This window comes from Cyprinodon variegatus, unplaced genomic scaffold (genome assembly GCF_000732505.1).
Source record: "Cyprinodon variegatus isolate N-32 unplaced genomic scaffold, C_variegatus-1.0 Scaffold87, whole genome shotgun sequence".
NCBI classification, from domain to species: Eukaryota; Metazoa; Chordata; class Actinopteri; order Cyprinodontiformes; family Cyprinodontidae; genus Cyprinodon; species Cyprinodon variegatus.
The window spans coordinates 1,260,353-1,277,871 of NW_015150540.1; the positions used below are offsets into that span (position 1 = coordinate 1,260,353).

The 17,519-nt window shown below is 36.4% G+C and overlaps 1 protein-coding gene across 1 annotated transcript in view; it reads right to left on the reverse strand.

Moving 5' to 3' along the window:
• Positions 1–17,519, reverse strand: part of LOC107083902 (metabotropic glutamate receptor 4-like) — a 212,905-nt gene that overhangs the window by 63,730 nt on the left and 131,656 nt on the right. Inside the window, exon 3 of the mRNA XM_015373449.1 lies at positions 433–649. Coding sequence (XP_015228935.1) covers positions 433–649 — 217 coding nt within the window. The remainder of the gene's footprint in view (positions 1–432; positions 650–17,519) is intronic.

Genomic DNA, 17,519 nt, shown 5'->3' on the forward strand with positions numbered 1-17,519 from the left:
GGGGGCTGCAACAACCTGATTTTAAAAAGCATATTCTTTGAAAATGATTAAGTACCTGGAAAAAAATAAGAGCAGAAGCAGTCTTTGTGGAAAAAAACAAAAACAAAAAAGGGAAAGCTCTTTAGAAAACTTGCAAAATACACTAAAGGGGATACCTCGTCATATTAGGTGTTTTCAAGATATGAAAATAGTAATAATGAGCAATGCTGGATAGATCAATAAAACAAATTAAGTTTACAAATGTCTTTTTTTAGTTTTTAGTTAGCTTTTAGTTTAATATTATTTATGTCAGTAATTCAAAATAAATATATCTATTATAATAAATCAGCAGTCCCCAGAGAGGTAAATTAATTTTTTTCATTACTCTAAAGATTGGATTAAAATAACAATTTAATATAACCTTCTTATATGTCTGCAGAAAATAAGACTTACCATCCTCTCTAGATTTTTGAATAAATGCATCAACACCACTTTCTCCATAGTTTCCCTCCGAAGCCACAGTTGAGACGTAATTCCATCGCATAGCTTTGACGATGTCAACCATAGCCTGAGCCTGGTAAGTGTCTGGGGGCACCACACGAGAGAAGAAGTCGTAGCGGGTGTTATCACTCAGTTCTGGAGCTGTAGAGGCATAACTCACTTGAGGGATCTGCGAAAAAACAGGAACAAAGACACAGAAATGGTTATAAATGAAAAATAGTAAATGTGTCTGCATTGTTGACTGGGTTAAAAGGGGTTGTTAGTACCTCTTCAAGCAAAAAATGTAATACAATATGACACCTAACATCTGCTGAAATCTCTCAGTAACTCCTCTGTCGTTCACCCTGTGGGGTTTCAACTTTTTAAATAGTCTTGAGAATCACAGGCTTGGCGGCTGTTCTTACTGAGGAGTCTTTTTACACCAGTCAAGCAACACTAATCTGCTCAAAATCAACTGTTTTCTTTTCATTATGTGAAATTTATTTGGTGATGGAAAATTTGAATGTTGATCACACTGCATACCTGAAAAACATTGTGTTCACACAGTAAAAACAACAAGACAAGGTTATAACAAGAAAAAACAATAAAAGCTTATCACCGTATTTTCTGAAGTTTGAAAAATGCATTAGAAAATCTGTACTGAGGAAAGTGTTCTTTATTTTATCAATGCAAACCCCAGAAAGTGCAGTTTTCAGATTGCTTCTCAGATAGTACCTTAAAATGTGGAAGTTCTGAAATGTTTGGTTCTTTTTGTACTTAGCTTCATAAAAATCTGTCTATTTCCTCACAGAGAAAAATCATGTCTCATCTTTTACTTGCCTAAGTTGTTTTTGAACATTGGCTGTCAGCTTCTGTAATATTCTTATGTTTACCCCTATTCTAAACCAAAATAAATCTTTTTTATGCCATAGATGGTCATACGTTAATCAAGACATAATTTGATTAAGCTCTCTTGACTTTTAGTGTTTATCATACAGAAAATATGTTTTCTGTATGATATGAAGTGTCATATGAAATGAAGTGTCGTATAGCCCAATCATCATTGATATTGTCTAAAGCAATACAAATCCAGCATCATCTTCCAGAATGCCCAACTATGCAAGATATCTAATTTTGTCTTTAGCTACTACATCGTGGAAATGTAGAAAAAAAAGGTCCATGGTAAGAGTACCCCAATTGTAAAACATGATCTTTTGCTAACTCTTATTAGAAATGTAGGGTTACTCCTGCATTTTTATTTTATTTTATACTGTATCACTCTGTGAGGCAGTCTTTAAATTGAAAATAACTAACCATAATCTGTCTGTATGAATATGCTGGATTTTATCAGCCTTCATCATCATACACAGTAAGTATACTAAACAAAGTTGTACCATAAGAAATAAACATACAGTAATGTAAATGCTTGACTGAACTGGATATTGTTGATTTGTATTGTGTTGCTGATTTGTTTTTCCTAGAGTGAAATTTCATAGAGAAAACAGGTATGATATGCCTGATTTACATAAATAATGGGAACAGATCATCTCATTATTTATAAAAAAAAAAGTCCAGGTAGAATATTTTAACTACTGAGGGATTACATAATTCTGCCTTCAGGTTTTCACACATAAAGATTCAGTTAAATGTTTAAATGGGGTAGTAGGGTTTATTTTATTTGGGTCATTTTCCGCACTCTCAACTCAAAGTAAGATTTCTTGACAGAACATGTTGGACTGTGACAGCTCTGCCCCTCATCTCTGATCCTGTTTGTTATGTGATACCAGTAGTCTAGTTGTTAAAAAAAAAAAAAAAAGAAAGAAGGGGGATGATGGAATTTTTTTTATTATTTTGGAACCATACATAGCCTATTTAATATAGTCTATTAACCTAAAGCAATAAGCGTAGTATGGTTGTTACATGTCAGGTATGCCGGTCATTGATCAAGGCACCTTACAGTAGAACTGCAGTCAGTCCGTGGACTGACATGGCTATCAAATGCAGAGGACACATTTCCCACTGGGATCAGCTTCATAGTCATGGTAGGCCACTTTTTTGACATTTTCAAATACTATATATCAAATTTTGATGCAGTAAAGGCTCTCAAGGAACTTCTATATTAGAGCTACAAAACAAGCAGCGAACTCATCAGCATTCTTCATGGCATGAAACAATTTGATGGTAATTCCTCATCCTTTATGAAACAATCCCTGGACACTGATTCCAAAAAATATCAACATGAGAACATAAAATATACAGAGATAAAATAAAAATCATTTTCGCGATATTCGTTTGCATGTATCATTAGTCTGTTGTTATGATTAAAACTGAGCATTTACATTGGCTGTTACTTCACAGTGGTGCCAAAAGTACACACATATGTTGCTTAAGTAGAAGTATAGATACTGCAGTTTAAAAACACTCTGGTAAAAGTTGAAGTATCAACTTGACCTCTTTACTCAAGTAAAAGTGAAAAAGTATAAGCTCCAAAAAGTACTTAAAGTATAAAATAACCTTTAAAAAAAAAACAGCCAGATGCCACTATATGAATTGAAAGCTCATTTTTTTGACTATTTGGAAAAATTTTTGAGATAGGGCCAAGGATGAGGGAGGTCTTGTTGGTCTCTATCTCCCAATTCCCAGTGTCCGACGTTTTAGACATCTCAACATTGTTGCATGGCATAGACAATTCATGTTTGCAGTTTGAAGAACACCTGCTTGTGTCTGATGATTTTCTTTGACGTCAGCATTGATGAATAGCTAACCAATCAGTGTTTGTGTTATATGACTCATCCAATTACACTAGTTTTTACTAGATGATGGCGCCAATGATCTGCATTGGATGGCGTACATGTACTGCAATCCCTGCAGCCACACGGCCCTTTCTGGAACCAGCATGAGATCCCTGCCCTAAAGCTAATGTTAATAGCCATAATTAGGAAGAGGAGGGATTTCCTGAAAAGTAGCCAATTAAAGTCAAATTACTTTCTTTGATTGGTTCCACCCTCAAAGTGACAAAAGTTGATATGAAATCGCAGAAAGAGATCTGCACAGCACTAGGAAAAAATCTGAAACCATAAAACTGAAAAATTTGGTTGGAGAGTGGTGCACATTAGTGTGTTTAAAATAAAACTTATCCTATGAGTATTCTTAATTCATCATTTGTGAGCACTTTGGGTAGAATTTGGACTTCATACCCTGTCAAAAGTAATATCGGTCACAAACAGACTATGTGAGCGTGGAGCGAGCAGTGGAGTGGAGCAGAAGAAATATGGTGGAGTGCAGAGCGGTTTTCAATTCAAAGGCCGGAACCAGGATTTTGCTCTGCTCCAGTTTGCTCCGACTTTATCTAAATTCATTTTTGACTTAAAACCTAGGCCAATGCCTATGCTGTAGTCTGTGCCTATAATCTGTTATAGTTCATGTTTCAACTTTACCACAGAATTCCAGAGATGAGGATTGCATATTGTGTGATAAAAAGTGGGATAAAATATCATAAAAACATACACTAACTATACTTAACAATACAGATTGAGATTATACATAAAGTGATCATTGTGGTAAGAGCCTGTTTTTGAAATTTGATCACATAAATGCATTATAGGCTATTATCTAATCTGAAATGGGATGTGAAGTGACCTTTTTTAATGTACCGGTAGTCTAGTAAAATAAATTAATAATTAAATAGGAAACGCAGGGCAACATGAATGGAGTGAGGTGTTACGGTCACAGTGCAATAATTTAACAGCCATGTAACGGTCATATCATTAAATCAAACGCCATGTGTCCCAGGGCTCTGGCATAATTACAAGAAGGAAAAATATTAGAAAATGCCTTCTTCTGAAAATTTTAGCGAGCGTGGAGCGATTTTACCGGAGCAGCAGGAAAATGAAGGTGAGCGCAGAGCGAATTTTGAGCGGAGCGTCCTGGCACAACTTTGAGTGGCGGAGCAAATGAGCGAACATCCTCTAGAGCTGGAATTGTGCAGCCCTCTGCTCCATTCACATGCTCTGGTCACAAACAGACCAATGTTTATAGAATTTACCCCACCAATGTGGCTTGTTGATGTGGCTGTGTTACCCATCAGTGCTGAAATGCATCTTCATTCAGTGGGTTGGTAGATACTAATGTAAAGCCCTGATGGTAGGTGAGGGCAGGATTTAAATAATCAAACTGTGGGCTCATATGTAGGAAAAGCTGAGTCAACAAAGGAAGGATTTCTAATTGCCGGTTTGTCTACATTCCATCCATCTTTGTTCAATTCTCATAAGATATTCATCATGATTGCAAGAACAAGATCTTGGATACAAGCAGTTGAAATGTGATTCCTACAACGGGTGACTGGACTAAGGTAGTGTAAATAGAGTAGCTCACACTTTGAGCTTGGAGTAAAACCACTTTTTTTGTCAGCATTAAAAGGTTTTACTCAAAGTGGTCGACTTGGTTGAAGTGTTTCTAGAGATATAGATGTCTGTGTTTATTTCCTGAGCCTGTTACCTTTGCATCCTGATTTCATAAACTTAAAACAGAGTGGATGACTGGGTCAATAGACAAGGGATTGCTTTCTCTCGCTCTGTTATTGTTATTGTTGCAACAAAATAAACTTTACTCACCAAAGGTTTTCTCCACATGCAGTGGACTGACTGCTGTGGGAGTGATAACATCCTTTCCACTGTCCCTAACTTCACTCAGCGGATGCCTTTGATGTGATCAGCTGCAGCCCTGCTCTGATCCTACTAGCAATGTGGAAGCTTGTGTTGCGAGGACAGCTGTTCAGTGTGTTCCTGTGACCTTCCTCTCATTACAGCTCCTGTAAATCCACTTACATGTAGGTTTCGCTGCAATAGCCCTTTGGAGTAAGATTTTATGGTAACAGAGGCTATAAATGTGTGATATTTTTCAACACATTAACTAGATATTTATATGCTTATTGATTCTGTAAACATCAATGTGAAAAGCAAGCTCCTTTAAATTGAAAAATGTAGCAAGAAATGGATAAATGACTTGTTCAAATTCATCAAGGTGGATTTTTTTGGAAGAACATTTTGTAGCTGTGAGAACTATTACAGCAGGTTTACTTTTGTTTGTGTTTGTTTGAGGTCAAAATCTTGCTGACCATCAGTTGTAAGCTGAATTTACCTATAAACCCAGGTACATCTAAATATCAGTTTTCCTTTTTTCCCTTGATTTTACTTTGAAAGTTGGTAGAACATTTACCTCACATTTGTGTTTTATTAACTCCTGGAAATAATGTAAGTGTTAACAATTCTAACAGCGCTTTGACGTCACAAAGCTGAATCCTGCGGGATGTAAGTGAAGTGTTGCAGGAAGGTGTTTGGAAGGTGTTAATGATGCCTCCTTTTATTTCAGTGCTCTGTCACACAATAAATTGATTTTTTTCAGTCATTTGCACCAATATTTCACTTTTTCAATTCCTTTCTAAAAGTGGTAAAGAATATCTTATCTGTGTCAGTTTTATGAACACCATATGTCCTTTTGGAAAATAGACCCGGGGTTGCTCTGTTTGAGACCATGTGTACATTCTGCAGAGGCTTAGCCCTAAATGCAGTTAGATAAATAAAAAGCAATAATTTTATTTTCCTTTTTTTTTTTTATATGTACTCACCCTTCTTTGAGTTTGGAGTAAAACCACTTTTTCTGTCAGCATTAAAAGGATTCACTCCTTTTGACTTGGTTGAAAGCGTCAACAACTTTCAACCACTACCGGTAAGTGTCAACCACTTCAATACAAATTTGCTTGTTTTTAAAAATCTACATAGTATAAAGAGATATGCAGTGGTGTTTTTCCTCTCCCTCTCTGTCATAATCATAAAAAAAATGTTTTTCTCATTTTTGAAATCCAAATACACATGTGTTTAAGAGGTATTCCAGACAGATTCCTGAGCCACATTAATATACCTTTTTCGAGTGGGAGAGCAGCGACTCTAATCATAGTGCTTGCCAAAGGATACGTTTTTTTCAGTATGTCTTACAGTAGTTCAGAAAGCATGGTGGTAACATTTCCTGCTTGTCAAGTCTGTGATCCTACTCTTGTTTTAAGTCATTACTTATGACTTATGACAACCAGTTAAGTCATGAAAAAAAAAAAAGAATCTCTACCTTTTGGCTCTGCTCCCCCCTTAATACAATGGACCTACCTTGCATCAACCACCACTGATCTATCCGTTATTATTAAACCCTATTACCTGAGGTACTTTACCACCATTGCTCCAGGCAGTATAATCTCCTTGCTCAAATAGGCTCCCTGTTTAAACGCCAAAGTAAATGGCTAGGAAGCTAACTGTTTTAAGCCAACTGCAATATTTCAGTGACATTTTCCTGACTTATTTCAGCAAAAACTTTAGATCAATCAGACCTCCAGGGCCACTGTCCTGCAGGCTTGAGAGGTTTCCCTGCTTTAGCACAGCTGATTAGGATGATTGCAGTTGAACAAAAGCCTGTTAATCAGTTTTCAATTAAAATCAGCTGTGTTGGAGCAAGGAAACCTCTAAAACATGCAGGACAGTGGCCCTCGAGGACAACAACTTAAGTCTAAACTCAAATTCTTTCATTAGGCTGAAATTGATCTAGGAGGTGAAATTTTCCTCCCCTGTGACATTGAATACAGCCTACAAAGGAAGCAGAGAATCCTATTTGTAAATCATGCAGAGAATGCATTTCTAAATAGCTTTATAAGAATTCATTAAGGCATAAAATAAATTATCATTGCCTAGTCAAAATTAACTATACTCTTAGATTATTTTTATCCTCAAAAAATCATGTCAGTTCAGTTTGACTACAACTGGTATGTAATGACTGCTGCAAGAACCTTTAAAAAACTATGTTCTTAGCATTGTGGTACCCATAAATGCCAGCAAATGCACTTGCCTACACTGCCAAGGACAAGATCATCTTAGATGAGCCCCATCCTGTGGCATTCTGTATGCAATAGAAATTTAATAGTCCCCATTTAAAGATATGATTAACCATCGTTCCCCGAAAAAATAATGCAACCATTTTTGACATTTACTTACTCATATTTAGTTACTGTAACACTATTGTTTCATGTTAGCAGGGTAGGACATAAAACAATTGTGTTAAAGTAACTAAATATGATTAAGTAAATGCAAAAAGCAGTTGCATTATTTTTTTCTTCTATTTTCTCTTCTATTCTCTTTTTGCTTATCTACTCCGAACACTTACTTCTTCTTAAAACAGTTTCAAATATATAATCCTGCTTTAGAAAGCTAACAGTGAGAGGAATCCTCAAAAATACCTTTGAATGTTCTTTATCTATTAATCAATGCGGTCAGTAAATTAGGGAAATCTAATTAGAATAAAAAAAGAACATCTTGTAAAATCATATCCGTCTGTCTGTCTGTCAATCTATGAAATAGATGATTTCTCAAATGATTTCTGTAATGCTCAGTGAGACCTCTGCACCTCTGATCCATGTTGGGTGTGGTACATACATTACTAAGCAGCACAGTGATTACCTGTAGCCCTATATAAAGGCCCACTGACAGATTACAAGATGCTAATTAGTGGACACAGCTTTAGGTAACGTAACCCTTAGGTCACATTATTTTGAATATTTTTCCGGGTATCATAATTTTTTTTCAGGCCTGTTTCAAGGGTTTAAGTTATAAACTTTGTTAAAGCGTGGTGAAAAAGCAATATCTGTTGGGATCCAGAGGCTTGCCCTCCAGAGGGCGCCGAGGATCCCTTCCTGTTTGTATGTTTTTCTGTTGGGATCTGGAGATTCTGCCACCTGTCTCCAGCAGAGAGCGCTATGGGTCTCCTGAGCTGGAGCCTCCTGCACACCTGAGGATCATCAGCCCATCAGGAGACCTTCTACATAAGCAGCGGCCAGACCTGTCTTCAGCGCTGGAGTGTTGACCAGTCTTGGTTAGCGGAACTTGAGCCTCAGCTTATACTAAGAATCTCTGTCTGTTCAAGAGAGCAACCTGATCCTAACCAGTCTCTGTCTTCTCTGCTCCTAGGAAAACCCGACTGAACACTGTAGCTCTGGAGGAGCTCATGTTTAGAAACCTGCCTGCCTGCCTAGAGAAGCCAAACTTGAAGATCCTCAGTCTGTATCTCCCAGTTAGTTCTCAGGAGAGAACTAGGAGAACAACTCAAGGTCTGAACCTCGCTAGCCTGAAGCTAAGCTCTGCCGCTGCTAAGCTCTCTGCTGAATCCACAATCTCTGGACCCAACCAGTTCCCTCTCTCCACTGAACTGTCTGAACCTCATCAGGTACAAATCAGAATTAAGACTCTGTCATGACATCACAGCTACCTGGCTAACCAAACGACTCCTCTCTGCAGATTACTCTGTGAAGCCAGTCCCGGACCAGTACCAGAACCAGTGCTTGTTTAATTCTGTGTTAGCATCTTTTAATAAACTGTTAAACTTTTACCCTGCTTCATGTGGTGTTCTGCGTGTGGGTTTAATCACAGAGACCCATCATGACAATATCTCACTTTCATTTGTTCATTTTCATTGTTTTTTTATGTATTATTACCTTTTTCAGATTGAGGTTATAAATATTTATGACCATTGTGGGTCTTTCTTTAGTTAAACAAGGGCTACCCACAATTTTGATCACATTATTTTTACACACTTCCCTCCCTATTCCCTTGTAGCCAATCTATGTAAAGCATTTAAAATGCATACTGGCTAGATAGTGAGCTCCAAGCATATATTTAATATACTTTTAAGGTTTAAATAGCATCCATTAAATAACTGTGCCTTTTTAGAAATTCACTAAGCTCCACTGGCACTGCCCCAGTGAAGTGGCAATGGTGCTCATTAGAACTGTATGTGGGTATCATATATTTGTTCTGTTTGTAGAAAAACATGATTTAGCCTTTGGAAATATGGCAGTAAATGCTCCCAGAAAAGAATGATTTCAGTGTTAATACAGTATTTTGAAAACTGGAACAAGTTCTATGAGCTAATGTTTATGTCTTAGTTTTCAGTATATGTTATATCATGTTATATCTATTTCCAATGCATCCCACTAATCTAAAGCTGTTTATAGGTTGTTTAAAGGTGGTTCCTCATAGGTTTATTTCATCCTTTGGCAGTAATCTCCAATCATATTCTTTCCAAACAAATCCCAACAACTGGTGAATCTGGCAGGAGACAACACATCTCATTTTTTGTAAATTATTTGTTATTATATTTTTCGGATTGCATAATTATTCTCTGACCACCTCACAACTTCTAGGGTAGAAACTTGAGCCTCCAAAATGCTATTTAGAGATAAGTGTTGTCGCCCTTAATGGTAAATGTCAAATTTGAGCTGGGTCCATGCATTCTCAATTGGGTTTTGGTGATGTAGTAAGGAAACATCTTAAGCCGGGCATAAACTGTTTAAGTTTTTCAATCGTTGACTGCAGCTGGAGCTCACACTGTACGACGAAACCGCAGGGTTTCGTCGTACAGTGTGAGTTCACAGCTCACGATGTATGTTCAGCACGATGCTCTCATGCGATCTACCTGCTCTAAACTGCACGTCTAAAAACCACGTCAGATTCAGCTCCGCAGTGAGATGGAGCTGCACTGACTCGCCTATCCGAAAGCCAAACAAATAGAATTGGAATATTAAGTAATGTTGCGCCGATGCCATTTTTTGGCCCCGATACCCGATACCTGGCTGTGCAGTATCGGCCGATACCGATACCATAATAATGTAAAATAATTGCCATAATGGCTTTGTCGAGCTGCTGCCTACCTTTGTGAAGCAGGAAAAAATCTCATACAAAGTGAATACAGTAGAACTTTTTATTGCCTTCCTGGAATGGGTGACAATAGTTGAATAAACTTATGGCTCTCAAAAGGGTATCGGTGCCATATTTGTTGGTACTCGCCGATACCGATACCACCGTTTTAGGGCAGTATCGGGGTCCCGTCCAATACTGGTATCGGTATCGGTGCAACACTAATATTAAGCTCACTATAGAGAAACGCACTGCCTTGGCAATTTGTGCAATTTTGTGCTGAAAGCCCTAAAAAAAAAGATGACAACATATTTAGACAAAGACATGGCTGAGCAAACATGGTTACTATGGTCTGTCAATTTTACAGACAGAACTGCATTTCACTCATTGCACCCCCGCCATGCTTCTGTGTTTATATCTGAGAGGAAGAAGAAAAAGAAGAATCCTTGTTTGCGCATGCCCACTGAGCAATTTGCCTACGACAGCCTCACGATTACTGATCAGGAAGTAGTCGTGGGACGCTGATCGCTCCTCGTAACCCCCTGTACATTACATGACGCGCGATGCACAATCAGACTGAATCATTCTGGAACGACTGGAAAATCACCCCGAAAATCACACAGTCAATATAACACTTATTGATAAAAGGTCCTAAAATAATACTTTTAATTTCTACTTCTATTTGTTTGTTTTTTTGCTTCTTTATAGAAGCTGTGTGATGATACCCAAGCAAAAGCAAAAAATATATATTTTTGTAATAATGTATTTTCATTGTATTACAATATAGGCTACTTTAATGTTTGAACAAAATAACATATATATATATATATATATATATATATATATATATATATATATATATATATATATATATATATATGTTTATTAAGGTATTTTTTTCTACTCATCGATTTTTTCTACTCATCGATTGTCCTCATCTTCCAGTTATGCCAACAGACCAACAGCTTTATGTGCTTTTGCTCCTGCAGGCTTCTCAGTACTACTAGTGCCATTCGGCACCCAGTCTCAGCCATGTAAAAAAGGCTGCTTACTCTTTAGCTTGCTGTGACCTGGATAGTAATGGCAAAGTGAATCAGCTGAGCCACAACGCCAACTGAGATCTCTGCATCCATTGTTCCTGAGATCAGTCTAATAAGAATAAAGAGAACACAGTCTCCAAAGAGATGTTTTTGCCAAGAATCAAAGTCAGTCTGATACACCAGGTGTTTATTTAATGATTTTTCAAGAGTCACTGTTCACAGTTCAATGCAAGTGTTCCAGTTTTTTTTCCCTAGCCGATTAACTGGTCTTCTTTTGCATTGTAACAGCTGTGTTTTTGTTAAATATTGACAGTAAAAGAGGTCAGACAAATAATCTAGAAGATTAGTGAACAAAATTCTAATTATAATAGGTCTCTGCACCAATTAAATGAAAATGTAAGATAATGTATGAAACTAAATTTCATTGTGCGTCAAATCAACAATGAATGCAATCTACTGAGTATAATCAGCATTTAATTTATATAATGTTCACTGTAATTTAAGGGGGACAGACTTAAAAGCTCAAAGCTGATAATCAGAAATCTAATTGTGAGAAGCGCTGGAATGGATTTAGTTCCAAAAATCAAGAACACAATAGTAAACTACAAAAGAATAAAGATTCCTAACCTTTATTATCCTGTATATTGCAGTATTAATGAGTCATTTTTACAACCTTCCTTCTCATTCTCTGCTTCATCACAGAGGATCTATCAGAGACAGTGAAGATATAAAAACCTAGTCAATAATAATAATAAAAAAAAACAAAATGCATCAGCTGAACAGCAGATTTATAATATGAGTGCTTACCCTACAGCGTTTATGCTTTTTCTAAATTTCCAAAGCCTTAAATGTTCAGGAAAGGCAAAAAGCCCAAGACAACCAGTGTCAAACTTTTCTGTCAACAAATGCATTTGTTGTTTCAAAAGGAACAGATTGTGAGTAGTTAAAAAATATTTAATACTTCCTTACTAGCTTCCTTACCCCTACTCTTTTCAAAACACAAGGAAAGGGTTTTGTAAGCAGTGATGCAAATAAGCCTCAATGCAAAGTGGTTGTAGTTTAACCTTAAGCTGTATTTATCATCATTTGTATTTATCATTGAAGGTCAAGGGTTACCAGATTAAAATATCAATGCTAAACAATAGTGATTCACTAAAATTCTTCACCGTGAATTTGGACTTGCTTGAATTGCTTTTTTTCATGTTGGTTAAAATCTTGATTCTAGATCGAAGGCTGTTCCAAAGTAGTTTAATTATTAAAATGAATAGTGAATCATATCTAAAATAAATAAATAAATAAAAGCCATGACCGAAACAAGAGTAACAGATATTCATATAGAACAATATTATAATTCTAATGACAATTTTATCATTAGTTATATTTTAAAGCCAGATTATGTCGTTAACAGTTAAAATAAGTGTTTTCGGAAAAAAAATCATCACATTATTCATTTTGAATTTTTTTTTGTAAAAGATTCAAAATAGTAAAATCATGGGACTGTTACAAAAGTTATCATGATAAATATATGAAATCCATAGAAGTGCAGGTACTGCTAAATCTATCCAGAAAATTGAAAGACTAAAGAATGACATCTGGCAAAATCCAAACACCATACTGTATTTCCTTAATAAAGCATATAGCACCAAGATTGTATAGTGTAATACTTAGGATCACATCTTTTTTTTTTTTATACAGCCATTTTGATCCTATAGTGCCAACAGCAAAGGATTTGCTGAAACTCTGGCAGCTTCATGACAAAGTGTTAGTCATCAACAGCAAAATATTAATACTGTAATCCTTTTTCCTTATTAGCGCTTTTTTCTTGTGTTGTCTTAGCTATTAAAAAGTGATGCTTATCCTTCTTAGCTGTCTGTGTTTGCTCAGTGTATTCACTATATTTGAACAACATTAGAGGTGAGTATTGGGATCTTATTTCGTTTTTATCAAGTGAAGGTGGATCCTTTCACACTATATGCTATGTTTTGATCTTTAGACAGAATGCTTTCTGTATTTTTGTTGTTCATGTTACTAATGAAATTTGACTGAACTCATATCACTGTTTGAATAGTTAAGGACACCGAAGTGACTCACATACAAACAAAGAGAGTGTAGTCATCACACAGCAGTCCATTGTTTATGGAAGTACATAAAAATGGAAGTGACATGTTCTAGAAATGTTCAACAAAGCTTCCTAAAAACAAAAAAAACGTAACTATGGGCAATGAGCTAAAAGTCAGTTAAAGTGTAAAATGACCGTTCAGACTGCAGATGATTTGAAAACTATCAGATAGTACTATATATATGCAAATGACTAAAATAATTTTTTTTTATAAGGTTATACTATAGGTCATTAAGACATTCCAACTTTGTGAAAAAGTCAGATATGGAGTTCATATGGGCATAAAGGTTGCATTTGGTTCACATTTCTCTCCTGTGTTAATGTGGCTGAATATACCTCATCAACACAATATTTGTTTTGCAATTTATTATCAGGTAACAGTTTTACTCTTCTTTTATGAGCTCCACATTCAAAGTTGTATATTTTAGGCTTTTATGTTAGTTTAACACTAATTTTAAACAAAGAGATCGAGTCCCTGACTTGTATGGTTACCAATTCTGTTCAACATAGTATATAATCAATGTGAAATAATGCCAGACTGCTACATTGTTATACACACTAGTTGGTACCACGAAACATCATGAAAGCCTATGTCACCCCCTGTACGGTGAACATTTCTGGAGCATGGGAGAATCAGAAATGAAAGTGAATTGTCAAAATTTCTGCAAGCTGTTTTGTGCCTGAATACTCACAGAGATTTGTCAAAAACATATTCTTTATTTATTTTTTACTAAAGAAAAGTGTTTTAGTGGAAAGCCATCAATGACTCATAAAATGTGTGTAAGTGCTATACTAAAGCAGCAATGGCAATTATGCAACACCTGTATGCCTCAATTTCCAGCTCATTACATCCTCGTGTCTACAGATGTGTGACTGTTTCCTCATCCCACCTTTCTAGCATTAAAATATGGATGAAGCAACAAGGAATTGTTCATTTATAACAAAAAATAAAAAAAATAAATGCTGTCTGGTAATATTGTTAAGTTTAACTTAAGCCTTGATGTGACTGATACCTTATCCAGCCAGCTAAAGTGTTCTTTAAAAATGGATTAATATACTTTAAAAAATATTACAAACTGAGTATTGAAGGTTTTTCAGAGAAGCCATCATCAAAATGAGCCCCAAGTTGATCAATGGTGTCAAATGAGTAGTAGAGCAGTAGAACATAGTATCACTTGAGAGGTTTCTGTGATCAAGCAATAGAATTGTAAAACATTTACCTCTGCGTCGTTGAAGTAAGAGGGATATGCAGTTGACTATATTTACTTTGACCGAGCCCATTTCCGACCATATATTACAATATTCTATTGTGAAATGCAAGCTGGAACATTTGCATAGCTATTACATAATTATTTTTATAACATGTAACCTGATATCTTATAAGAAATTATGTTTTTAAAGCAGGCATCTTCAAATGTCATATCACGAAAAACAAGGATGTCTTGAAATGCTTTAGATTCCTTTATAAATTGAATGTGCAATGCCTTTTTCTGCTATGATATCTGTGTCTGCAGAAAAAAATCATGTCTGTTGTCCTAATGGTGGTATCATCTGCCTGGCTCATCTAAGACATGTGTGTTAATCTCAAAGTCAGCAGGGTAGATCTGGCTCACCAATGCAATTTATCCATCCCTATAAAGCTAAAAAAGTAATATCATGTCATAAAAACGAGGAAAATATATCACACCATGAGAAAAAAAGAACAAGTAACCACAAAACAGTCTTAAACTGAAGGTAATCAATTAAATGTATTTTTCTGAAGATAATTTGACACCTATCCAGAAGTCTCTGTCAATTCTTTCAGCTCACACTATAGTAATCTGTATCTGGAGCACTGATGTTTTTTTAAGCAGATGTAAATCAATGAACAACTGGTTGTCTGCCTGGGTTGCTTTTGTCTTTTGTTGTGTATGGGGTATGTGTTAGGCCCTTTGAATCATGAGGAGGCTGATTATGTAATTTGTTTGCAATGAGTTCCATGACCGAACTGTAGATGCTTGGAAGCTGAAACTGCAATCCTTAACCCTCCTGTTTAGTGACTGTTTCCCCATTTTAACAAAGATGGCTTTTGTCATCCCTATTCCAAACCTCCTTTCCTTTTTGTTCAAAATCTAAACACTTTGTTCTTCCAAGGTGTATCATTTGTTCTTGAGAACTATGTGTACAGCCAAATCTTGTCCAGAGCTAATTTTTTGCCCATATACGACCCATGTCTAGTCTAAACCATCACACACATTTTATTCAACCCTCAGGTTATCATTCAGCTCTGTATACCCATTTCTACATACTCCTCTTAAGCACAGCAATCACCACTCCAAAGAAAACAGTTCTGTGCTCTTTTTGTCTTATGCTACGTTCATACCAAAAGCAGCAAAGGCAGCAGGGGCAGCTAGTTTACATGCAAAGTCAATGGTTGATGCGCATCAAGGCACAGTAAAAGGTCATGCAGTGCATTTTGAGCAGCAGGCGCAGCGCGTCTTAGCAGCTGAAGCAGCGCGTCTTGAGCGTTTGATGCGCTGCAAACGCAGCTGCTGCTCGAGTTGGAAAAATTTAACTTTTGCTGCTCGACGCGCCGCATCAACCAATCAGAGAAGCTGATCTAGGAGCAGGCAGGGAGACGGACACATCGCTGCTGATGCAGAGAACTATGATCACTCTTCTATTAACACCTAAATTAACTTAAAATACCAAACTCTGCCAACAAAACATTCGCTTTTATTATCCTGGTGCCTGCAGTTTGGATTACGGACATGAAAACAGCTTTTCCAGCTTTACGGCAAACCGCAAAGAAATGACTGGGCCAGGCGCTCATGTTGAATGGGATTTCCCATGACAGAGCACCACTGGTATGTAGGGGTCTGAGCGGCTCCGACAGCGAAATAATATTTGAAGGCAGGATGGTAATCTAAATGAACTGACTGCACAGATGAAGTTTTTAACTTGACTTTCACACTGAAAAACATATTAAAACTACGTTTTACCCACTGATCACAGCATATATACTGTAAAGCTGCCATTGTTACAGGCAAAGAAAGGATAGGGTAGCTACACCCAACGAGCATCAGACCCACTTTTTCACCGCGCAGCAGAACTAAACTAGTACAAGCATAAAAAATGAAGCAGCATGCGTGTTTTTGCTGCTGTTGGTGTGAATGTAGAATTAGCATTCATCATCTTGTTACCTTTTTTCCTCTTGATTTCCAATCATTCAAAAACAACACAGGAATACTTTCTGTTATTAATTCTGTAAACATTTAGTCTTCACCGGGGGGGTCAACAACCCACAGCTCCAGATTTGTATGTGGCACTTTAACGCCGTTCTTGAGACTCATTGGAGCTTTTTCAAAATGTATGAAAATGGAAAAAGACATTTTATTTTTTTGTTTGTTTGTTTGTTTCTTTTATTATAGTGTTTAGGAGAACAAAACCAACACTCTTTATGTTTTCCAATGCTGTATAATAAATAAATGCAAGCAATAAATTTAAATATTTCTGTTACCAAAGATTTGCATCATAGCCTGACCATATACGAATCAATGCATTTCACTGCTCCAAAATATTTCTGTATCCAAGTCAGTATCTATTGGCTTTTGGCAAGATGCATTTCAGGAGTCTGTGAATTTCCAAATCTTGCAACAGTTGGCCTTGCTTGTAAGGTAAACAAAAACTTGATTTATTCACAAATCTCCGCTGACCAACAATCTGTTCTAAAACCTGTCACGCAGAAGCCTTCCTGTCTGTTTTCAAACCCAGTCTCAAACTCAGTCCTGTGCATGTCTCTTTCAGAGCTCAAGAAAAGACAATCTTTTGCTGGTTGGTGACATCTCCCCTCTCAAAGCCCAGCAGTAACTCCTGAATGGTATGCAAGTTTATAAGATCAGTTGCAACTACAAGATCCCTAAATTGCCTTCGCTAATTATCTCTTCAATCCTTCTGGTGATTTCCAACATGTCAGCCAAACAGATACATAGATCCATGTTACAAATATGCTTTTAAAAAGTATAAAGCAGCCACAATTTTCATTACTTAGCCTCAATACCATAGCAGCCTGCTATAGTATTGTATAGAGTTCAAGTAAGGTTATACAGGTGCTGGTCATAAAATTAGAATATCATGAAAAAGTAGATTGATTTCAGTAATTCCATTTAAAAAGTGAAACTTGTATATTATATT